Source organism: Ranitomeya imitator, chromosome 4 (assembly GCF_032444005.1).
Source record: "Ranitomeya imitator isolate aRanImi1 chromosome 4, aRanImi1.pri, whole genome shotgun sequence".
Lineage (NCBI taxonomy): Eukaryota > Metazoa > Chordata > Amphibia > Anura > Dendrobatidae > Ranitomeya > Ranitomeya imitator.
Window position 1 is genome coordinate 232,926,261 of NC_091285.1, and position 26,525 is coordinate 232,952,785.

A 26,525-nucleotide genomic window follows, 5' to 3' on the forward strand; every position below is an offset into this window, starting at 1 on the left:
CTTTTATACTGTCAAAGTACCTGATAGACGCTTACAGAATAGGAGAATAGCAGATCTGAGAGTTATATGTATAGAACAATCATCTTTGTTTGAGTTGTCTCATAGAGACTTGCATAGGATCTGCCAAAATCCTGCGAGAGAATCGGATTGATTAATGCTAATGAAACTCAGATCAAGCTCTATCAGAGTTTGATCAGAGTGTCATCTTAGTGTGATCCGATTCTCTCGCATGAAAAAATCGCAGCACAGGCGTGGAGAAGATGGGGAACCTAATTTCTCCATCTTCTCCATTCTTTGTGGCCTCGTACACCGGACTGCACGCAAATGACATCCGAGTGCAGTCCAGTGTTTCACACGCATCTATAGACCTGTATGGCTGTGTGTGATCTGAACTCCTGAGCCACTCTCAGCATGCTGCAGTTTTTTTTTTTCTCATAATGAAATCGCCATGAGAAAAAAAATAGCTGATCCGCACTGCCCCATAGTATAACATTGGTCACAGTGCTATCCGATAAAACACCAGATAGCACTCGACCGTGGTATACGCTAATGTGAACGAACCCAAAGCTGAAGAAGGGCAGCTCCCAGCTGAGTAATCTATGGGTTGGAGCGGGATCAATACCCAGACATGATCAAAAATTTGATTAGGTCACTATCACAACATTGCAAAAGTGGTAAAAAATTATAATAAATAAAAAAATTATAACTTGAAATTTGAAGTAAAAAATAAACCACTTTTTAACCATTTGTTTATATTAGTTTATCTGTTAAAGCACCTATAAGCATTAAGTCTCAAATCAAAGCCTCGTGACATTATTATTATTATTATTATTATTATTATTATTATTTATTTATTTATATAGCACCATTGATTCCATGGTGCTGTACATGAGAAGGGGTTACATACAAATTACAGATATCACTTACAGTAAACAAACTAACATTGACAGACTGATACAGAGGGGCGAGGACCCTGCCCTTGCGGGATTACATTCTACAGAATGGTGGGGAAGGAGACAATAGGTTGAGGGTTGCAGGCAGTGGCGTAACTACAAAGTTATGGGCCCCGGTGCGAACTTTCAAATGGGCCCCCCCACCATGCCAAAATATTTTCCACACAAATTCACATTTTCCCTATTAATTAATTCCCTATTAATTAATTCCCTACATGCCCCGGCTGCCCCCCCCCCAGATACGCCACTGCCCTAGATACGCCTCCTTGCCTATTCCACCACTTCCATCATTTCCTCCTCCCCCACCATCCCCATCCTTGTCCATTCCACCACTTCCATCATTTCCTCCTCCACCACCATCCCCATCCTTGCCCATTCCACCACCATCCCCATCCTTGCCCATTCCACCACTTCCATCATTTCCTCCTCCACCACCATCCCCATCCTTGCCCATTCCACCACTTCCATCATTTCCTCCTCCACCACCATCCCCATCCTTGCCCATTCCACAACTTCCATCATTTCCTCCTCCACCACCGTCCCCATCCTTGCCCATTCCACCACTTCCATCATTTCCTCCTCCACCACCATCCCCATCCTTGCCCATTCCACCACTTCCATCATTTCCTCCTCCACCACCATCCCCATCCATGCCCTCACCTCCCTCTACACACACACACACACCATTTACTTCTCTGCACATTCCCCTGCAGAGAGCAACACACACACACACACCTAACCTCTCCTCACGCTCTACCGCAGCATCTCATCGCTTTCCTCTGACACAGCCGGCCGCTGGCTGATGACGTCATCCAGCGGCGCGTCTGTGTGAGAGGAAGCAGGAAGACAGATCGCTGGGCAGCGGCGCTGCAGGGATTTCTCCCTGCCTGCCGCAGCCACTCTGCAGGGGCTCCCCTCCACCTCTGCTCACATTGGGAGTCGGCGCTCTGCAGCTTCTCTGTGCCGGCTGTCAGCTTGACAGTCGGCGCAGAGAACAGCTGACCCCCAGTGCGGGGGCGGCAGAATGCAGCCGCCGGGGGAGACGCTGCAGGCCGCCACATTAGGCGGCCCGACTGCGCCCCCGCCAGCTGCGCCCTGCCCCCCCCTAGATACGCCTCGGACTGTTGCCGTGCGGGAAGGATCTCCTGCACTACAACATGGTGTCGGCCGGTGCCTCTGACCTGCCGGGCGGCGGGCCCCTGACCTGCCGGGCCCCATCGCAGTGGCGACTGCTGCGACCGCGGTAGTTACGCCACTGGTTGCAGGAGCTTCGGTGTTGGTGAGGCGGTAGTTCCCGTAGTGGTGAGGAGGCAGCGGGGTCATTGCAGGCTGTAGGCTTTCTTGAAGAGGTAGGTTTTCAGGTTCCGTCTGAAGGATCCGAATATGGTTGATAGTTGGATGTGTTGGACACAGAATTCCAGATGATGGGGGATATTCTAGAGAAGTCTTGGAGGTGGTTGGGTGAGGAGCTAATAAGTGTGGAGAAGAGAAGGAGGCCTTGGGAGGACTGGAGATTACGTGAGGGAAGTTATAGGGAGATTAGTTCAGAGATATATGGAGAAGACAGGTTATGGATGGCTTTGTAGGTCAGTATTAGTAATTTGAACTTGATATGCTGAGGGAATGGGAGCCTGTGAAAAGATTTTCAGAGGGGAGAAGAGGAGGAGTAGTGAGGAGATAGATATATTAGTCGGGCAGCAGAGTTAAGGATGGACTAGAGAGGTGCAAGAGTGTTAGCAAGGAGGCCACAGAGGAGGATGTTGCAGTAATCGAGGCGGGAGATGATGAGGGCGTGCACAAGCATTTTAGTAGATTGATGGTTGAGGAAAGGACGGATTCTGGAGATATTTTTGAGCTGGAGGCGACAGGAGGTGGAAAGAGCTGATTATTCTGAGGCAGCGGACTTCCGGAACGGGGGAAAGCGTGATGTCATTAATTGTGATAGATAGATCAGGTAAGGAAGATCTGTGAGATGGAGGAAAGATGATGAGTTCAGATTTGTCCGCATTTAGTTTGAGGAAGCGAGAAGAGAAGAAGGGTAATATGGCTGATAGACACTCCGGGATTCTGGACAGCAGAGAGGTGACATCTGGGCCAGAGAAGTAGAACTGAGTGTCATCTGCATACAGGTGGTACAGGAATCCATGGGACTTCATGAGTTGTCCCAGGCCAAGTGTGTAGATTGAGAAGAGTAGGGGTCCTAGAACAGAGCCTTGGGGGACTCCAACAGAGAGAGGGTGGGATGAGGAGGTAGTGTGGGAGTGGGTGACTCTGAATGTGCAGTTGGAAAGGGATGAGGAAATCCAGAATAGGGCGAGGTCTTTGATGCCAAAAGAGGAGAGGACCTGCAATAGGAGGCAATGGTCAACTGTGTCGAAAGCAGAGGACAGGTCTAGGAGGAGGAGTATAGAGTTTTGTCCTTTAGCTTTGGCTGTAATTAGGTCATTAGTAATTTTGGTCAGGGCAGTCTCAGTGGAATGATGGGGATGGAAACCAGATTGCAGACTGTCAAAGAGCAAGTTAGATGAGAGGAGGGAGGAAAGTTCAGCGTGGATGTGCTGCTCCAGGAGTTTGGAAGCGAAGGGAGCAGCGATATTGGGCGATAGCTGGACATAGGGTTTAGGTCAAGGGTTGTTTTTTACAGATAATCGTGATTGTGGCATGTTTGAAAGCAGAAGGGAAGGTACCAGAAGTTAGTGATAGGTTGAAGAGATGGGTTAGGATTGGGATAATTGTGGTGGTGAGGCTGGGGAGGAGGTGGCATGGGATGGGGTCTAGTGCACAAGTGGTGAGGTGCGATTTGGAGAGGAGACAATTTAGCTCCCCTTCAGTGATGTTGGACAGGGACCCAGAAACACATACCAAAACAAACAGAACACCTGATGCACATTTTGCTACTTCATTTATCATTTATCACTTGATACCCATTTTGCTTTAACTACTTCATTCCCAGGATGAAGCATTTGAAGCGAAACACGCATGGGATGTGACGGAAGCCTGGTACCAGGACAGATACATATTGTAGTTTGGTATTTTTAATATTTCTTAAACATGAGGAAGTGATGTTTTAGGTAATTTCTATGCCACTGCACTTTTCAGGATTATTGGGGTGTGTATTTATTGGTGGGTTTGTACCCAATTTGTGCACTTAACAAAATAATTTCCCCACATCCTTCCTACTTTTGGTACTCTTGATGGTTCATCTTTAGCTCCTACAATTTATGAACACATCTATGTACCTGTATATGTACATTTTCACTGTATCCTGCTGCCCCCATGTGTACGCTGCACACATTGCAGCAATCCAGTTAGAAATCTACGCTATCCCCCTTGTCTTATGCATATGAGTGAATATTATTATACTAGTGAAAATTATGAAGATTTTCTGTTATATTCAGAAATGCGGCATTGCCATGGATGGGGCCTGGCCCCCCTCGTATGCCATCCTTTTACTGGGGTTCTAGGAAAGGGGTGTTTTTGGTGACAAGGACGTGGAGACCACGGGCCATGTCTAGTGCTGGCTAAGATATATAGATGATTTATTGCCACGGAGCAGCTCGAGACATTCATTGGTCAATTCAAGCCAAATCACTTCAACATCAAATTGACCTATAAATATAATACCAAAAAAATGATTTTCTTGACATAAGCATTGTTTTGGATGACAATCAGTCGCTACAAACTTATATATACAGGAAATCTATGTTAGTAAATTCCTTGCTGCACACAACGTCCGGCCATAATGCGTCCACCAGTAAGGCTGTCCCGGTTGGACAATTGGCCAGGATGAGGCAGATCTGCTCATCTGAGGAGAGATTTGAAGTACAGAGTAAGGATCTCAAAACTGAGATTTAAGGTGATGGGGTGGTAGGTGCATCAAAAAGGGATATAGTAAAGCAAAGATGTCCCCAAGTACCAATTTAAGATTTCCTGTAAAATCGAAAAACCGTGACTAAAAGATACCTTTTATTTTAACATATAACCATGAGTGGCACACGATGAGATCCATTTTGGATAAACATTGGTCAGTGTTAAAGATGGATCCAGCTCTAGCACAATCACTCTCTGAATCTCCATTAATGACCTTACGACGGGCAAAAAGACCTTAACGATATCCTTGTGAATAGCCACAATGTACCAAACTTAGCTAACCAACTTTCCTCAAGAGGCTCTATTTTGGGCTGTTTTCCTTGCTGTCACTGTCTCGCCTGTTTCAATATGCTTTGCTGTGCTTCCGTTGAAAGCATAAATTTGATATTAAACATCATATCTCCTTTGGCACACCATATGTTATCTACTATGCAAAGTGCGGCTTTTTCCAGGATTTTTGGAGGTTTGACTTCAAGGGAGCTGAAGATTCTTGTAAGGGAGTGTGTGAGGGACATTGGTGCGGCCAGGACAATGACTGACAATTCACTTTTGAAAACCTAACTATGTCACTTAAAAAAACACCATGGATGCCACCCCCGGTCATTAAAAATTAGAGGAATTGACGTCATCCACAGGGGTATAGAGGCACTTAGCTTCTCATCCTTTCTGTAGGCATCCACTCCCAGTTCTTTATCTTCCCCGTTGTATATTTACAGTTTGTAATAATTTTTGATTGATATTTTATATTTCTTTCTATTTTGCTCTGAATTTCTAACTAGTATCTCCCCTCATTGTTTGATATTTTGTAGCATGGCGTTTGGTTACATGTACGTATTCTTACATTTGTGCAGTGGTAACAGAGCAGTGATAACAACCTTTCCCCTCTGAGATATTCTTCAAAGTGTAATGAATGCTTTTGGAACAGATATCTATACCATATAAGAACATTACATGCATATTTGGATTGAATAGAAATGTGCAGTATAAAGACTATTTATTATTATTGTTCCGTGCCTCTAGATCAGTGTTCCTCAATTCCAATCCTCAAGAGCCACCAACTGGTCATGTTTTAAGGATTTCTTTAGCATTCTCCAGGTTATAATTGCATCACCTTGCCAGAAAGAATTCCACCACCAATATTAAGGAAATCTTGAAAACAATCTGTTGGTGGCTCTTGAGGACTGGAGTGCATGCTGCTTGGAGGGCGGCTGGGTTCGCGTAAGCATGCACCGCCCTGCTCGACTCTATTGGCTGAACTCTGATTAGGTGAGTAACACTGAAAGTATTTAAATGGACAAGTTGGGTTCGAAGACAGTGGATCTCCCTCTGATGAAGTATTATGCTTGAAAGATTGTGAAACGTGTGTTGGCACCTCTTTTGGTGGATCTGACCATTGGCACTTATATGAACTAGCACTATGGGTATGAACCTATGAAATGTATGTTAGTCTTTCCCTCTGGAATCTAAAGCACTATAAGCACGTTAAACATAATAATCTGCACAGAACCTAGTTATGTTAGCGGTGAGGATTACACCATATTGGTGCATGTTATGTACAGTACTGAGAATGTCTTATTGTACTCAATCTTGTAATTATATATATCTGTACATGATTACATTTGTCAATGAATATGATCGACCCTATTATGCTACCTTTCCTCTGTTTTTAAATTGTTTTCTATATTTTTCACTTGGATAATCTATAGCATTGAATAAAGTTTCCAATTTAAGAACTAACTCCATGTGTTCTCCCTTTTGCTAATTATTTAAAATAGCAGCCATCTATACCTTCCTCACAAGAACCTTGAACTCTACTACAGGCTCGATAATAGTGTGCTCTGTATCTTAGAACGATAATGTTGCAACAATGTACATATAATGGATTTCGATGTGTGTAATAAATACTACTGCTATATATGCTGCTTTGTTATAAAATTACCATAACTATTTTACAGAAGTTTGACTGCAACACTTGAGCCTGATGTCCTCGGTTTAGTGAGTGCCAACAGCAGTCAAGACTCTCTCCACAAAGCTCCAAAGAAGAAAGGAATTAAGTCCTCCATCGGCAGATTGTTTGGTAAAAAAGAGAAGGCAAGACTTGGGCAACTCAGTAAGGAATTTGGCCTCCAAGGTCATTGTTCTTTCTTAGGATTATGTTACTTTATAATACCATGGTTATATATGTTATATATCTAATGAATCACCACACTGGTGGCACAGTGATATGTGGCACTGCTCTTTACCATAGAATCATAGAATGATAGAGTTGGAAGGGACCTCCAGGGTCATCGTGTCCAACCCACTGCTCAATTCAGGATTCATCTCAGACAGATGTCTGTCCAGCCTCTGTATGAAGACTTCAATTGAAGGAGAACTCACCACCTCTCATGGCAGTCTGTTCCACTCATTGATCACCCTAACTGTCAAAAGGTTTTTTCTAATATCTAATCTGTATCTTCTCCCTTTCAGTTAAATTAAATTGCTTCCAAAGTTCTGAGCTTATTACTTGACAAATCTTCATAGCAGCCAGACAGAGTTTTTATCATAAAATCTGAGTTCTGATGTATAATAATGTGCAGTAAAAAAATCCATACCTCAAAGTGGTTAATGCATATAGCCAGTATCAGGGACGGGCATACAGGGTGTACATCTGATTCAGGGAGGGGCGCCCAGTCATAGTACAAGTTTGAAAACACAGAAACGCTGCTCTGGCATCTCTTCCGGTGTCACAGGGGTAGGCAGAGGGCCTCCTATGGGGCCTTCATCATTCTTCCTGTGTTCTAAGTTTATACCTGTAGAAATGTAATTAACACTTTGGTTTTGTAACTGATCTTTGTCAGGCCTCTAATTCAGAACTTGTAGTTTGGGAGGCAGGAACACTAATAGTGAGCCACAGGCTGCACTGTTGTTTCTGATAGATTTATTTTCAATCTAAAGATTTAACTGTTACTTTTCTTCTTTATTGGTATATTGTACTGAGATAAACAGTATATTATGGGTAAAGGAAAGAAAGATAAAATTGCAAGCTTTTCACCATAAAGCAACTTCTTTTTTTTAGTTTTTGTTTGCGTTGTTTGCAAAATTAAAGTAAATTATATTGCAGCCTCTTATATATTTATGCATAATACAGTATGTAAATGCATGTAATGTGCATCTGTAATTTGTGAATGGGTGTGTAATGCATGTGCATATTTTCTACATGTGTGTATCTAAGTGCGAAATGCTTGTAAGCTTGTGTATGTGTATAACACATGCGTGTACACTGGTGGTGTATGATGGAGGGGATCCAGATACAATTCCTGCACAGGAGCCTTTGACTGTAAGGACGGAGGCACACTAAGCGTATGAAAAATCGGTCCGAGTCTCTCTGCCAAGATTCGCACGAGTGTCATGCGAGTACAATCCGATTTTTCACACCTAGCATCCGATTTACATCCGAATGCAGTGCGATTGCTATCCAATTGCAATGCGATTTTAACATTAGCTTTTACATACAGCAGTTCTCTGTCCTTTACACATCGATATATACCGTATTTTTCGCTTTGTAAGACGCACTTTTTCCCCCGCATACATATATATATATGTGTGTGTCACTGACATCTATATATCTATGTGTTCTATGTGTATATATCTTTTTTCTCTATTCTATTCTGACCAGTCAGTGTGATTTTACTATATGCGGCACATGAATTGTCGGCCTTTCAAAGGACATTGGTACGTAAAAATTTGACAGCGGTTGCATGGTCCGAACACATAGCCTTGCATTTGCGAGTCTCGACCAAGTCTCGGTGACAATCGCAGCATTTTGCAATTTTACACACACCGAATACGCCTGAGAAAGTAAACACTGATGTGAGCTGCCCCATAGATTAACACTGGGCCGAGTGCTTTGCGATGTTTTCTCGCATAGCACTCGCCCGTATTCTACATTAGTGTGAAGCCGGCCTAAGGGTCCACCTATGGCCCGTATGTTATCTTTATATCTATGTCTATGCTTGGTCTATGTCTATGTCTTGTCTATGTCTACGCTTGGGTTTTGGAGCTTTGTTTAAAACCCCCCACTAAAAATACATATTAAGAATGTAAATAACAAAGCATTTTAGTACACCTGTGCACACGTTGAGTATTTAGTGAGTTTTTTTTTACCTAAGCCAAAATCAGGAGTGAGTGAAAAAGGTTGTTTGTTGTTAATTTGCTCACTTCTCAGTCCGCATCTCAGCACTAAATCTACTGTATTTCTGTAATAAAATATCTTGTTTCACAACAGAGATTAGTGTTTTTGAGCATATGTAGTACCAATTTTACTGCCTTTAAAAAAAAATTGAAAATCTGTAAAGTATATTTCTCCATTGTGTCATCTATTGACCGAAAGAGGGCACTGTGACCATTATGCTCGACCATTCCCACAACTATACTTTAATGAAGAGCTCAGCTATCAGGAATGTCTGAGTTGTCCAATGGTTACACCATATATTTCAGTGGTAAAATAGTATTTCCACTCTAAATTCTATAAAGCATCTTAATCACATCAAATATTGTCTATTTTTAAAATTGTCTATAGACATTTACACACTCATTACCCAGATAAAATGACTTTGTTTTACCCCAAAACAGGAGCGTTCATGGATAGTGATCCTGCAGCACAAGATTCTCTGGGGTTGGGTAAACTTGGAACTCAAGCAGAAAAAGACAGGAGACTTAAGAAAAAGTAAGTACCGTACTCTAAAAAAGTAAGTGCTCTGAAAAAGTAAGTGCTCTGAAAAAGTAAGTGCTCTGAAAAAGTAAGTGCTCTGAAAAAGTAAGTGCTCTGAAAAAGTAAGTGCTCTGGCTTACTGTGAACGTCCATGTCTATTTCAACTGTCCTGAAATTCGAGGAGCGTCTGTAAAAAATGGTAACTTTTTTGCCCTGTTTGTAAATTTTTTTTAAAGACGTCCATAATTTTTTTTAAACTGAAAAACTTATACAGATTATTCTGACTGTATTTATCATTTTACAGTTGGCAGTGAATGCAGCTGGTGTCTTCATATCAAAATTACTGTATATGTAGACATGTATCACTTATGGTTTTCCAATGTGTCAGCAAAAAATATCGTCTGTAGTCAATTTTTTGGTAAGTCGTCCAGTAAAAAAAAAAAAAAATTCAAGTTGGCAACCCTGAGTATAATGAATAAATTTCCCACAGGCACAGATGCATAGCAGGACAATACAATAACCCCAGGAAGATACTGACAATTGCACTTGTATTACGGTAATTCATATATACGGTATATACATGTAGAGATGTACACATGCAGAAAATGAACCCGTGAACATACTTTTCAGTGGTCCCATGATACAGCCAGTATCATAGTGTCAAAATTACTGAGACTGTCCTCCACATTGCCCTGTAATGCAAAACATGTATTTCATTTACAGACGCTATCAGCATGCCTCAATGTATATGTCAGGTTACTGCGGGCAGGTTGACCTTCACTTAATACAATGCCATGTAAAAAAGATGCAAGAATTTGTAGGTTGAATCATTAACTTTATAGTGTCAGAAGATGCTGGCATTGTGCTGTTTGTCTGGAAGAAGCCTTTTTATCCCATAGATCCCACGTTAAATAAGTTCTGTACATGCAAGCATTGAATTATGCATGTATATTTTCAGTGGCATAGCCTGTCCTGTTACAGCTGGCACTAGTGCTAGGGAAGTAGTTCTACCTCTGTAGGAGAGGTAGTTTTCAGTGAAGTATACTGAGTATCTGGTGAATATAGGGCCATATAGCTAATGATAAAGCTACTGATACTTTAGGTTTGGCGTTATACACAGGAACATAGAAGTATCTACTATATAATTGTCTAAGGGGTACTTCCATCTTTCTGTCTGTCCTTCTGTCTGTCTGCAACTTCCGTCATGGAAATCCCGCTTCGCTGATTGGTCTCACCAGCTGCCTGTCCTGGCTGCGCCGAACAATCAGCAACGGGCACAGCCCGGCCGAGAATTAGTCCCCCCTACTCCCATCCAGTCAGTGCCCGGCGGCCACTCTATACTCCCCTCCAGTCAGCGCTCACACAGGGTTAATGATAGCGTTAACAGACCGCGTTATGCCACGGTAACGCACTCCGTTAACGCTGCTATTAATCCTGTGTGACCAATTTTTTACTATTGATACTGCCTATGCAGCATCAATAGTAAAAAGATCTAATGTTAAAAATAATAAAAAAACAAAAAACCTGCTATTCTCACATGCCGTCGTCTGCCGAGGCGCAACTGAAATTATGTCTTATATTCTAGGTTCTTCAAAGTAGCCACCTTTTGCTCTGATGACTGCTTTGCACACTCTTGACAATCTCTTGATGAGCTTCAAGAGGTAGTCACCGGGAATGGTTTTCACTTCATAGGTGTGCCCTGTCAGGTTTAATAAGCGGGATTTCTTGCCTTATAAATGGGGTTGGGAGTCGGGACCATCAGTTGTGTTGTGCAGAAGTCTGGTGGATACACAGCTGATAGTCCTACTGAATAGACTGTTAGAATTTGTATGGCAAGAAAAAAGCAGCAAAGTAAAAGAAAACGAGTGGCGATCATTACTTTAAGAAATGAAGGTCAGTCAGTCCGAAAAATTGGGAAAACTTTGAAAGTGTCCCCAAGTGCAGTGGCAAAAACCAAGCGCTACAAAGAAACGGGCTCACATGAGGACCGCCCCAGGAAAGAAAGACCAAGAATCACCTCTGCTTCTGAGGATAAGTTTATCCGAGTCACCAGCCTCAGAAATCGCAGGTTAGCAGCAGCTCAGATTAGAGACCAGGTCAATGCCACACAGAACTCTAGCACCAGACACATTTCTACAACAACTGTTAAGAGGAGACGTTGTGCAGCAGGCCTTCATGGTAAAATAGCTGCTAGGAAACCACTGCTAAGGACAGGCAACAAGCAGAAGAGACTTGTTTAGGCTAAAGAACACAAGGAATGGACATTAGACCAGTGGAAATCCATGCTTTAGTCTGATAAGTCCAAATTTGAGATCTTTAGTTCCAACCATCGTGTCTTTGTGCGATGCAGAAAAGGTGAACGGATGGACTCTACATGCCTGCTTCCCACCGTGAAGCATGAAGGAGAAGGTATGATGGTGTGGGGGTGCTTTGCTGGTGACACTGTTGGGGATTTATTCAAAATTGGAGGCATACTGAACCAGCATGGCTACCACAGCATCTTGCAGCGGCATGCTATTCCATCAGGTTTGCGCTTAGTTGGACCATCATTTATTTTTCAACTGGACAATGACCGCAAACACACCTCCAGGCTGTGTAAGGGCTATTTGACCAAGAAGGAGAGTGATGGGATGCTACGCCAGATAACCTGGCCTCCACAGTCACCAGACCTGAACCCAATCAAGATGGTTTAGGGTGAGCTGGACCGCAGAGTGAAGGCAAAAGGGCCAACAAGTGCTAAGCATCTCTGGGAACTCCTTCAAGATTGTTGAAAGGCCATTCCTGATGACTACCTCTTGAAGCTCATCAAGAGAATGCCAAGAGTGTGTAAAGCAGTCATCAAAGCAAAAGGTGGCTACTTTGAAGAGCCTAGAATATAAGACATAATTTCAGTTTTTTCACACTTTTTTGTTAAGTATATAATTCCACATGTGTTAATTCATAGTTTTGATGCCTTCAGTGTGAATGTACAATTTTCATAGTCATGAAAATACAGAAAAATCTTTAAATGAGAAGGTGTGTCCAAACTTTTGGTCTGTACCATACATATTCTAGAATACCCGATGCGTTAGAATCGGGCCACCATCTAGTCCTGTAATAAGAGTATATATAAAGTGGACACCTCAAAAGATCTTAAGAGTGCTGGCCATTATACGTGAACAACTATACAATAAGAGACAAAAAAAATGCACATTAAGGCTACACGTCTGATGAAAAAGCATAAATCTTTATAAAAATTCAAAGACAAGTACATAGACATCTAAAAACCATTAAAACCATCCAAAGACTATTGAGATACCAGATCCTGGCCTATAATAAAGCAAAAAAACAAAACAAACAAACCCCGAACATGGATAGTAAATGACAACAGAAGGAGAGTTCAGACAATTAAGCAAGCTTTCAGTCTAACGTATATACAGTGGGGAAAATAAGTATTTGATACACTGCCGATTTTGCAAGTTTTCCCACTTACAAAGAATGAAGAGATCTGTAATTTTTCTCGTAGGTACATTTCAACTGTAAGAGACAGAATCTAAAAATAAAAAACAGAAAATCACATTATATGATTTTTACATAATTAATTTGCATTTTATTGAATGAAATAACTATTTAATACAATAGAAAAACAGAACTTAATATTTGGTACATAAACCTTTGTTTGCAATTACAGAGGTCAGACGTTTCCTGTAGTTCTTGACCAAGTTTGCACACAATGCAGCAGGGATTTTGGCCCACTCCTCCATACAGATTATTCTTCATATCATTCGGGAATTGGGACTGTTGCTGGGCAATGTTGAATTTCAGATCCCTCCAATGATTTTCTATTGAGTTTAAGTCTGGAGACTGATTAGGCCACTGCAGGACCTTGAAATAATTCTTACGGAGCCCCTCCTTAGTGTCCCTGGCTGTGTGTTTCAGGTCATTGTCATGCTTGAAGACCTATCCATGACCCATCTTCAATTTTCTAAATGAGGAAAAAAGGTTGTTGGCCAAAGTCTCGTGGCGATACATGACCCTATCCATACTTCCTTCAATATAGTGCAATTGTGCTGTATGAGGTTTCCCCCACCATTCTTCATGGTTGGGACGGTGTTCTTGGAGTTGTACTCATCCTTCTTCTTCCTCCACACCGAGTGGAGTTGATACCAAAAAGTCCTATTTTGGTCTTGTGTAGCCACATGACCTTCTCCTATGCCTCCTCTGGATTATCCAGTTGGTCATTGCCATCTTCAAACAGGCCTGGACATGTGCTGGTGTGAACAGGCTGACTTTGCATGCCCTGCATGATTTTAATCCATGATGGTGTAGTGTGTTCCTAACAGTAATGTTTGAGACTGGGGTCTCAGCTCTCTTCAAGTCATTGACCAGGTCCATCCATATAGTTCTGATCTGATTCCTGACCTTTCTCAGAAACATCCTTACCCCATGAGGCAAAATCTTGCATGGAGCCCCAGTACAAGGTAGATTGACAGTCATCATGTTTTTCTTCCATTTTCTAATAATTGTGCCAACAGTTGTTGTTTCTCACCAAGCCACTTGCCTATTGTCGTGTAGCCCATCCCAGCCTTGTGTAGGTCTACAATTTTGTCCCTGGTGTCCTTAGTCAGCTCTTTTGATTTGGTCATGGTGGAGCGGTTGGAGTGTGATTGAGTGTGTGGACAGATGTCTTTTATACAGGTAATGGCTTCATATGGCTTAATTTGCCTGGGACATGATTGCGGGATGCCAATGGGTTGCTGTTACAGTCAGGGGTCTGCTGAAAACCCCTGTACCTGCCCTGATGGTGCTTTTATAAAGACCTACCAGTGGAGACCATGGTTTTTACTGTATACTACAATACAATTGACCACAGGTTCAAGTCCCCTATAGGAATGTAAAAAGAAATGTTTTAAAAAATTAAATAAACATAAAATTTGAATCACAAAAAATGATTCGGCTATTCTGAAAGGTACTCACAGTGAGTTTACCAGTTTTATCAGGTCTAAAACAATCTATTTTATATTTAACCCTTTGGTTTTCATGCAGTACAAATCACGGGCAGCATGAATTACAATCAGGCTGTCTAATTACAAATATTGATACTTTACTCATAAACTGAGCAGTATTTTAGAGAAAACATATTTTAACCAGGAGCTAGTAATGATAGGACTAGTCACTGGAGAGGGTTCCATCGGTTTTGTTCTGCTTGGCTCTACTTGTTTGATAGATCTCTTATTATGGAAAAAGCTTGAATGTTTACAATTAGTGATCCTGTCCCTGATTCTTCCTGCCCAAGGTTCCTTTCCGCAATGTTTATATTGTGTAATCTAGTGAGAGATCCGCTTTAGAATCTACACAAAAATGAAAACTTTGTTACTTTTTCTGTGCTCACTTGAGCTGCATCTAATTTTCAATGCCATTCACAACAATAGTGTCGATTCTTTCTTGAGCATCTGCGTTTTTTATTTTCAAATTATTGGGAATTTGTCAGGATTTATCTGTCATCAACAATAGCTGTGAAAGAAAAAGAAGCAAAACCGTCCAAGAAATTAAATCCCTATCAAAAGTTTAAATTGTGGAAAGTTGTAGATATGGTGTGCGGAAGTGGAGTTTTCCTTTAATGTGCTTAATACAGTAAAGCTTCTGTTACAATCTCATTTTTTTCATCTCAGAAGGACCATTTTTCTCGTTATCTTCTTCATCAATTTCTTGGAAGTAGGGAGCCTGTAATCTAAGAGCACTGAGAGCATAATTATATCAGTCTCAGATTAAAGCCAACAATTCCCTACAGACTATTACTTCCTTCATAAAACCCCTTTGACTAGAAAGTCATGATATTAAAATGTAATTACTTCCATCTCAATGTAGAAGATTTAAATGTAACATTATTAAGTAAATGTTATAGTATGGGTCACCTTCTAATACATATTAAATGTAATATGTGCATTTATGTGTATTTATATAATACATTTAGAACATATACCCATACAGTATATATATATATATATATATATATATATATATATATATATATATATATATGTATATATATGTGTATGTATATGTATATATATATATATATATATATATATATATATATATATATATACACACACACACACACACACACACACACACACACACACACACACACACAGTTGTGCTCAAAAGTTTACGTACCCTGGCAGAAATGTTTCTTTCTTGGGCCTTTTTTCAGAGAATATGAATGATAACACCAACACTTTCTCTACTCATGGTTAGTGGTAGGGTGAAGCCATTTATTGTTAAACTACTGTGTTTTCTCTTTTCAAATCATATTGACAACCCAAAACATCCAAATGACCCTGATCAAATGTTTACATTCTCTGGTGATTTGGGCCTGATAACATGCACAGAAGTTGACACAAATGGGTTTGAATGGCTACTAAAGGTGACATCCTCACCTGTGACCTGTTTGCTTTTAATCAGTGTGTTCATAGACCTGAGTGAGTTTCTGGGATCCAGACAGACTCTTGCATCTTTCATCAAGCCACTGATGTTTTCGGATTCTGAGTCATAGGGAAAGCAAAAGAATTGTCAACGGATCTACAGGAAAAGTTAGTTGAACTGTATAAAACAAGAAAGGGATAAAGTTTACATACCCCGGCAGAATTTTTGCTTTCTTGGCCTTTTTTCAGAGAATATGAATGATAGCACCAAAACGTTCTCCACTCATGGTTAGTGGTTGAGTGAAGCCATTTATTGTCAGACTACTGTGTTTTCTCTTTTTAAATCATAATGACAGCCCAAAACATCCAAATGACCCTGATCAAAAGTTAACAAACTCTGGTCATTTTGGCCTGATAACACGCACAGAAGTTGACACAAATGGGTTTGAATCGCTACTAAAGGTAACATCCTCACCTGTGACCTGTTTGCTTTTAATCAGTGTGTGCATAGACCTGAGTGAGTTTCTGGGATCCAGACAGACTCTTGCATCTTTCATCCAGCCACTGATATTTCTGGATTGTGAGTCATAGGGAGAGCAAAAAAATTGTCAACGGATCTATGGGAAAAGTTAGTTGAACTGTATAAAGCAAGAAAGGGATAAAAAAAAAATATATCCAAGGAATTGATAATGCCAGTCAGCAGCGTTCAAACTGTGATTAACAAATGGAAAATCAGGGGCTCTGTAACAACAATAACACGGTCAGGTAGACCAACAAAAATGTCGTCCACAACTGCCAGGAAAATTGTTTGGGATGCAAAGAAAAACACAAATAACATCAGCTGAAATGCAGGACTCTCTGAAAGCTAGTGTTGTGGCTGTTTCAAGATGTACAATAAGGAGGCACAGGAATCTTCGTCAAAGTTGAAGGAAAGATGAATGAAGTATGGTATCAGCAAATACTGGAGGTAAATTTGCACGCATAAGCTAGTGTTGTGGCTGTTTCAAGATGCACAATAAGGAGGCACATGAAGAAAAATGAGCTGAATGGTCAGGTCGCCAGAAGAAAGCCATTACTGCACAAATGCCACAATGTATCTCGCCTACAATATGCACAACAGCACCGAGACAAGCTTCAAAACTTCTGGAACAAGGTCATTTGGAGTAATGAGACCAAAATTGAACTTTTTGGCCACAGCCATAAAAGATGCATTTGAAGAGAGGTCAACAAGGTCTATGATGAAAGGAACACCATTCCTACTATAAAGCATGGAGGTGGATCGCTGATGTTTTGGGGATGTGTGAGCTACAAAGGCACAGGAATCTTCGTCAAAGTTGAAGGAAAGATGAATGCAGTATGGTATCAGCAAATACTGGAGGTAAATTTGCAGTCATCAGCCCTGAAGCTGCACATGGGAAGTACTTGGACTTTCCAACATGACAATGATCCAAAACACAAGGCCAAGTTGACCTGTCATTGGCTATGGCAAAACAAACTGAAGGTTCTGGAATGGCCATCTCAGTCTCCTGACCTCAATATCATTGAACCACTCTGGGGAGATCTCAAACACACAGTTCATGCTAGACAGTCCAGGAATTTACAGAAACTGGAGGCTTTTTGCCAAGAAGAGTGGGCAGCTTTACAATCTGAGAAAATAAAGAACCTCATCTACAACTACCACAAAACACTTCAAGCTGTCATTCATTGATGTTGGAGGGGGCAATGCACGGTATTAAGAAATGGGGTATGTGAATTTTTGATCAGGATCATTTGGATGTTTTGAGTTGTCATTATGATTTAAAAAGAGAAAACACAGTAGTTTGACAATAAATGGCTTCCTCCAACCACTAACCATGAGTGGAGAAAAAGTTTTGGTGTTATCATACATATTCTTTGAAAAAAGGCAAAGAAAGCAAAAATTGTGCTGGGGTATGTAAACTTTTGAGCACAACTGTATATATATAAACGAGATCTCCTCTGAGGCATCTTTTTTCTAAGCTAAACAAGACAACTTTTCCATCCTCCCATCATATGAGAGGCCTTCCATCACTTGTAATAATCTAGTTGCCCTGTTTTGAACTGACTCTAACTACTGAATATCTTTTTTAAAATGTGGAGCCCAAAACTGGATTCATTATTCTAGATGTGGCTTCATAAATGATTTAAGAAGAGGTTGGGATAGCGGGATTTTATCTCCCTTTTTATACAACCTAAAATCTTGTTTGGGTTTGCGGCTGCTGCTTGACATTGAGTACTGCTTCTCAGTTTACTTGTATCAAAAATACCCAAGTCTGTTCCTGTTCTGCAGTCCCCAGTATACTTCCATTAATGTAGCAATAGGATTACTTTGTCCTGAGTGCATTGCTTTACATTTATCTACATTACCTCATTCGCCAAATGTTTGCCCATTCTGACATCTTATCCAGATCGTTTTGCAGTATTGTAATGTCATGGTCAGATTTTAATATCCTACGTAGTTTTGTGTCGTCAGCAAATACTGACACTTTGCTCTCAATCCCATTCAGTAGGTCATTAATAAAGAGGTTAAAAAAAATCGGTCCTAGCACAGATCCTTGTTTCTTCAGCTTGAGCATAAGGCTGTTATGTGGAACAGTATCAAATGCCTTTGCAAAGTCCAGATAAATCACATCAGCCGCATCACCAACATTCATATTTGAACATACCTCCTCCAAGTAACCCAACATGTCAGTGATTTTACATACTTAATTTAAATTTTATTGCATGAAATAAGTATTTGATACAATAGAAAAACAGAACTTAATATTTGGTGCAGAATCCTTTGTTTGCAGTTGCAGAGGTCAGACGTTTCCTGTAGTTCATGACCAAGTTTGCACACACTGCAGCAGGGATTTTGGCCTAATCCTCCACACAGATCATATCCAGATCTTTCAGGTTTTGTAACTGTTGCTGGGCAACATTGAGTTTCAGCTCCCTCCAAATATTTTCTATTGGTTCTGGTCTGGAGTCTGGCTAGGCCACTCCAGGACCTTGAAATGCTTCTTACAGAGCCACTCCTTAGCCTCTCTGGCTGTCTGTTTTGTGTCATTGTCATGTTGGAAAACCCAGCCATGACCCATCTTCAATGCTGTTCCTGATGGAGGGAAGTTGTTGGGAAAAAACTTGAGATGCATAACCCCATCCATCCTCCCTTCAATACAGTGCAGTCGCCCTGTCCCCTTTGCAGAAAAGCATCCCCAAAGTATGATGTTTCCCCCACCATGGTTCATGGTTGGGATGGTGTTTTTGGGGTCGTCCTCATACTTCTTCTTCCTTCAAAAACGGCGAGTGGAGTTGATACCAAAAGGTTTTATTTTGGTCTCATCTGACTACATGACCTTCATGCCTCCTCTGGATCATCCAGTGGGTCATTGGTGAACTTCAAACAGGCCTGGACATGTGCTGGATTTTAATCCATGACGGCGTAGTGTGTAACTCACGGTAATGTTTGAGAATGTGGTCCCAGCTCTCTTCAGGTCATTGACCAGGTCCTCCCATGTAGTTCTGGGCTGATTCCTGACCTTTCTCAGAATCATCCTTACCCCATGAGGCGAGATCTTCCATGTTTCTTCCATTTTCTAATAATTGTGCCTTCTCACCAAGCTGCTTGTCTATTGTCGTGTAGCCCATCCCATCCTTGTGCAGGTCTACAATCTTGTCCCTGGTGTCGTTAGACAGCTCTTTGGTCTTGGCCATAGTGGACAGGTTGGATTGTGATTGATTGAGTGTGTGGACAAGTGTCTATTATACATGTAATGAGTTCAAACAGGTGCAATTAATGCAGATAATGAAAGCAGAGTAGGAGGGTTTCTTAAAGAAAACTGATGGGTCTGAAGAGAGCCTGAATTGTTACTGGTTGGTAAGTGATGAAATGCTTATTTTATGCAATAAAATGTAGCTAAGTATTTAAAAATCATACTATGTAATTTTCTGGTTTTTTTTTATTTTTAGATTCTGTCTTTCACAGTTGAAGTGTACCTACAATAAAAATTACAGACCTCTTCATTCTTTGTAGGTGGGAAAACTTGCAAAATCGGCAGTGTATCAAATACCTATTTTCCCCACTGGATATTAGGAAGCTTCTAACAAATTCCAATTGGCATTTTTTCATTATTGCCATCCTCATATATATTTACCCACCATGACTCTACATTGTCACAGCTCCCCCCACTGTTATCATTGAGCACAGGTCTTAAGTTAGATGTACCGAAAATACATATCACTCCACCATTTTTTGTCTTTCCTGTCCTTTGTAAATGTAGTGTAACCCTCTACATTTGTCACCCAGTCATGGCTTTCATCCAGCCAAGTTTCTGTGATGCCCACCACATTGTAATCTGTGGCTGTTATAAGAGTTGCCAATTAATTCATTTTGTTTGCAAGACTTCTTGCATTTGCTAGCAGGCATTTAATACTATTATCACATTTATTACTCCTACTCACCTCCCTACTTTCCTTGCATAACCCAGCCCCCTAAATCCTCATTGACTCCTACTGTCTCACTCTCTCTGTCTAATATATATATATATATATATATATATATATATATATATATATATATATATATATATATATATATATGTATATATGTATATATATATATATATATACTGTATATCCCCTTTTTAGCACAACTACCCCCTCCCCCTAGATCCTATTTAAAAAAAATCATCTATCCATCTGACCATTTTCTCCCCCAGCACCTGTAGCCCAGTTCTCCATGAACCCAAACCCTTCCTTCCTGTACCATTTTCTAAGCCACTTATTTATCTCCCTAGTTCCCTGTAATCATTTTTAAAGACCTTCCAACTCCCTCTAATTTTGTCATTAGTACCGATGTGTACCATGACCGCTTGTTTTCCCCAGCCCCATCATGTTCAAGAAGGTTGATATATATTTTTGAAAAGCATAAGGATACATTTACATGAGACGTTTTTGAATAAACAGTAAAAAAAACACACACACAAAGCACAACCACATAAGACTGAAAAACCATGGAATTCATCTGTTTAGTCTGTGTGGCCAAAAAGTTTACTGCTAAATCATCAGCAATTTGCAATAAAGCAGCATATAGTTGTGGACAGAAATGGCTAAAGTAGTGTGTTACGAAGGGGGGGAGGATAATAACTCAATAATACATCAAAAATACACAATCAAAGGAACATAGTCACTATTGAAAGAAATATCAAAGACTAGACATTTAAAAATTGAATTTACTTCTTAACATTTTTCCTGTAGGGAATTTAGCATATTTCTGAAACTGCATCCAAAAATGAATATTACATGATTAGAGCCAACAACAAAGCACTGCAATGTTTTCTACAGATTAATAAAATATTTTTTAACGATCAACAAAGCTGGTCGGGCTCAATTCTAGATTGTCAATCTGTAATCTGTGCCAAAGATTGATTTTCTTCATCACTTCTGACCTATAAAATATACAAGTGATTTAGGTTCAAGCCTGTGACAGAAAACTAGTGGAAATGTGATTGTCTACCTCTATACTACTCCAGTACAAAATCTCAGGCACCATTGGTCAACTGAATATACAAGAAGCTCTTGTGAGCAAACCCTTGCTTAAATAAGATGCTTCTTAGGGTTTTTGGAATCCAAGGAATAAAGTAGCTTAGGGAGGCTTATAGACATGCAATGCTCCCTCGGGTATTTTAATACGCAAATAGCCTTAGAAAAAGGGGACTTGAACTCTATAGAAAATTGCAATCCTAAAAATCACTATTGACTGCTTTAAAGGGCCTTGCTGGATGACTTAGGTAGGATAAGATGACAAACCAGAAACTCTATTTGCGGACATGTGTTTCAGAGGGTTTGCTCTTCATTTCTGAAGAATATCTTTAAGTCTTTAGGCTTCTATCAGCATGATGGATTGACACAAGCAGACACTAGTGTTGAGCGATACCTTCCGATATCGGGAAATATCGGATCGGATTGGACCGATACCCAAAAAAATATCGGATATCGCCGATTCCGAAACCGGAAACCAATGCAAGTCAATAGGACACAAATATCGGAATGAAAATAAACCCTTTCTTTCCTTGTAGGTTAATTCTACATGAAGGAAAACAATTAAGAATAATGTAGAATGTATTGGGGGAGGTAGAGGCGACATTAAAGGCATAGAGGTGTAGCCCAATCAAATAGAATAGCTGGATTTAATTTTTTTTTAAGACGTTCGGAGTTAGAGTTATTGACTATGTTAAGCTTTTTTATATTTTGTCAGATATTTATGTTTCACTACTTCCATGCTCTTCACCTTCTTTTTTACTTCTCCCACACTTTCTCCTTCATCATCCTCAGCAGCATCTTTTTCATCAACTTCTTCTTCACCTTATTCATCTTCTTCTTCTTCACCTTCTTCCTATCATTCTTTTTTTTACATTCTTCATATTCTTCTTATTCAACTATTATTCTTCTTCATACTCTACTTCTCATCTTCTTCATATTCTTCTTCTTCATCATATTCTTATGTGTGACAGGCATTCCTGTAGTTGTTATCTATAAAAGTTTGAAGATTACACCTTCCGTTCTGCCTGTCACAAAAGATTTACAACAGGATTTGTCCGCGTTCAGTTTGGCCTGCAGCAGCAGGTATTTTCCAGGGGCACCACGAGGAGGAACGGACTCACCCCCATACACTGCTTAGTCTTCTTCTGCTTATAATTTAGATAATATATTTTGCTCTGATTTTTAGTCTTATGCTTAATGTTCTTCTGCTTTTTGTTCTGCACCTTCTTGTTCTTCTGCTTCTTGGTCTTCTGTCTCTTGTTCTTCTGTATCTTGGTGGTTGTCTTCTTGTTCTTTGTCCTCTTGGTCATCTTCTTCAGGGTCATCTTCTTGGTCTTCTTTGGGGTTGTCTTCAGGGTCGTTGTCTTCGGGATCGTCGTCTTCTTCGGGGTGGTCTTCAGGGTCGTCATCTTCAGGGTCGTCGTCAGGGAGATCCAGAGTGATTACCAAAAACCATTTCAAAAAGCTTGAACTTGGAAATATAGCAGAAGGTACAAGAAGGCTGAGGAACTGCCAAGAACCAGCTGACGGTACTGGAACCCGGATGGGTAGTATAAGGTACAAGAGCCAATGGAACTACCAAGGACCAGCTGATGGTACTTTAACCCAGTTACTAAGCAGGAGGTACCTGTGCCAGAAAGCACTACCAAGGACCAGCAGACGTTGGTGGAACTCAGATACCGAGAAGAAGGCACCTAAGACATAGGCACTGCCTGGAACCAGCTGATGTTACTGGAACTCAGGGGGACCTATTCAAGATTGACTTCCAAAGAACCAGCTAATGGTACTAAAACTGATAGGCAGCAGAAGGTACACATGAAAAAAAAGACGCAAGGCCGCGAGCCGGCCGGAGTTACCGAAACCCACAGTCCTACAGGGGATGCTTGTCCTATTGGCACTACAAAACCAGCCTTCATTGCCAGATCCCGCTGCCTGCATAGGAAGCACCTAAACTGCAGGCACCATAGGGTCGGCTAACCCGACCGCAACACGACAGGACAACGTATTGGAGGCAAAGTGACGTTGACACTACCCGGAAACAGCTGGCGTGCTGGAACCAGGCTGGGCAGGAGGGTGTACCTGTGCCAAAGACACTGCAGGTAAACAGCTGGCGGTGCTGGAACCCAGGGTAAATACTAAAAACTGAGTGGAGCCAGAGGCCTAATTGGAGCTAGTTTAAAATCATTAGTAGTGTGAATGTGGACAGAGCAGGAAACATTGCCGGACACACAGCAGGAGATCAGCTGACGTTACTGAACCCCAATAACACAGGAGCAAGTGTTGACTGTGCAGACGGCACTTCTGAGCAGCAACTGGCGGTGTTGGAGCCCAGGGATTACAGTTCAGGTGGTAGAAACATGAACACAACAGGAGACCTGGATACTTTTGCCAACCAATTATGTAATCTGGAAGAGGACTGGCAAATTCCTGCAAGATCCAGGCCTTGTTCATTTTCAGAAAAGTAAGCCAGTCAATGCTATCAGAGGATAGTCGCATGCGACGGTCTGTTAGTACACCACCTGCAGCACTAAAGACGCGTTCCGATAATACACTAGCAGCAGAGCAAGCCAGCACCTCCAATGCATACTGGCTAAGCTCTAGCCATGTATCCAGCTTAGAGACCCAAAACCTGAAGGGGGAAGAGCCGTCTGGGAGTACACTGAGAGGGCAAGACATGTAGTCTCTCACCATCTGACGGAAACGTTGCCTCCTGCTGACTGGAGCCGTCTGTGATGGTGTAGACATTTGTGGTGGGGACACAAAACTTTGCCACATTTGGGCCATACTGGTCTTGCCTTGTGCTGAGGCGCTGCTTCTGCTCCTTCTTTGTGCAGAGTGCAGAGCTTCCTCCACTGCCTTCACGCACTGAGCTGCTTTGTAAAGCACTAGCAGCACTGCTCTCGGGTGGAATGGAGAACATGATGGAATGCACCAGTGTGTCTTGGTACTCCCGCATTTTACGCTCCTGGTTCAATGGTGTTATGAGACTTTGTAAGTTGTCATGGTAGCAAGGATCTAGGAGGGTGGACACCCAATAATCAGCCGTGTTGAGAATGTGGGTGATACGGTGGTCGTTTTTCAGGCACTGAAGTATGAAATCAACCATGTGCTGCAGACTGCCAACTGTCCAAGAAATGCTGTCCCCTGCTTAAGGCGTCATCTCTGCCTGATCTGCATTACCCCACCCTCGCTCTACATACTGACTACTAGAGCTTTGTGTACTTCCCTCCTCTGGACAGATGTCTTCCTCCTCCATTATCCTCTCCTCATCCTCCTCACAAAGTGTCCCCTGCCTAAGCCTTTGTGAGAAACCATGTTGCACAGACTGTCCAGAAGCAGATGGCATTTGTGACTCCTCATCCTCCACCTCTTCCAAAACCTCCTCCCTTAGTGCTTGCAGTGTTTTTTCAAGCAGGCAGATAAGGGGGATAGTCATGCTGACTAGTGCATCATCTGCACTCGCCATCCGCGTGGAATCATCGAAGGCACGCAAAACGTGGCAGATGTCCTTCATAGAGGCCCACTCAGTGGTGGTGAAGTGTGACCGGCGCGCAGTGCGATTTGTTTGCGCCTGATGCAGCTGGTACTTCATTACTGCTGCCTGCTGCTCACACAACCTCTCAAACATATGTAACGTTGAATTCCACCTGGTGGGTAGGTCACATATGATGCGATGTTCCGGAAGGTGGAATCGGTGCTGCAGAGCAGCAATGCGCGATCTTGCCATGCTTGAACGCCGCAAGTGAGCACACTCTATGCGGACCTTGTGCAGCAGTGCATCAAGATCTGGATAGTCCCTGAAAAAACTCTGCACGACCAAGTTGAGCACATGTGCCAGACATGGGATGTGAGTGTGGTTGCCTAGGCCCAGAGCTGCCACCAGATTTCGGACATTGTCACACACTACCATGCCTGGCTGGAGATTCGCTGGCACAAACCACACGTTGCTCTGCTGCTTGATGGCATTCCAGAGCTCCTGCGCTGTGTGGCTTTGTTTCCCCAAAGAAATTAATTTCAATACGACCTGTCGACGTTTGGCCATGGCTGTGCTCATATCGGTCATAACAGGCAAGCGTTCATGGGTCCATGTGGAGGTAGATGTGACGGCTCCTGCAGCGCTGATTCAGAGGAATTGGAGTATGAGGAGGAGTCAATGTGTACGGACTGGATTCCTGCAATCCTTGGAGTTGGCAAAACACATACAGCGCCACTCTCAAGATCTGTACCCGGCTCCACAAATTTACCCAATGGGCAGTGAGGGAAATGTATCGTCCCTGTCCTTGCTTACTGGTCCACGCATCGGTGGTCAGGTGGACCTTGCTACTGACGGCGTTTAGTTTAATTAATGTTTAATTTTTCCCTCCACATGCTTTTGCAGGGCAGGGATGGCTTGCCTTCTGAAATTAAAGCGGCTGGGCACGTTGTATTGTGGAACTGCCAATGCCATGAAGTTACGGAAGGTGTCAGTCTCCACCAGCCAGAATGATAGCATTTCAAGGGACAGTAGTTTTGCAATGCCAACATTCAGAGCCTGTGCTCAGGGATGATTTGCTGAGTATGGGCACCTTTTCTAACATGCCTGTGCTACTGATGGCTGTAGACTGGCCTGGGAGTGTGAGGATGACAGGGAACGTGGTGCTGTGGGTGGAATTACACTGTGTCTCTATACAACAGTGCCAGAGGTTCTTCCATGGCGATCCTATGAGGAAGCCAAACCAGCTGTGTGTGAGCTGGAGGAAGAGGCTACAACATGAGCTGAAGAGCTGGTAGGTGGCGCTGTAGATTGGTCTAAATCTTCAGTGTGTCTTTGTAACTCCACCACGTGCTTGGTCCGCACATGTTTCCACATATTTGTGGTATTGAGGTTGCTGACTCTTTTCCCGCTTTTCACTTTCTGATTACACAGCTTGCATTTGACAAAGCAAATGTCATCTGCAACTGTGTAAAAAAAAGGACCAGGCACTGCAAGTCTTGGGAGCACCCGTTTTGGGTTTAGGAAGATGCATGTTCCTAATGGGTGCTGAAGTGGAGGCTACAGGCAACCAAGTCTGCCCCCCTCCT

The 26,525-nt window shown here is 41.9% G+C and overlaps 1 protein-coding gene across 11 annotated transcripts in view; it reads left to right on the forward strand.

The window, feature by feature from the left end:
- Positions 1-26,525, forward strand: part of PPFIA2 (PTPRF interacting protein alpha 2) — a 570,637-nt gene that overhangs the window by 477,687 nt on the left and 66,425 nt on the right. For 7 of the 11 annotated variants that reach the window (XM_069764416.1, XM_069764412.1, XM_069764410.1 and 4 more), the window contains 2 exons: positions 6,779-6,954; positions 9,438-9,531. In XM_069764416.1, coding sequence (XP_069620517.1) covers positions 6,779-6,954; positions 9,438-9,531 — 270 coding nt within the window. The remainder of the gene's footprint in view (positions 1-6,778; positions 6,955-9,437; positions 9,532-26,525) is intronic. The other 4 variants (XM_069764417.1, XM_069764411.1, XM_069764413.1 and 1 more) reach the window with 1 other exon arrangement.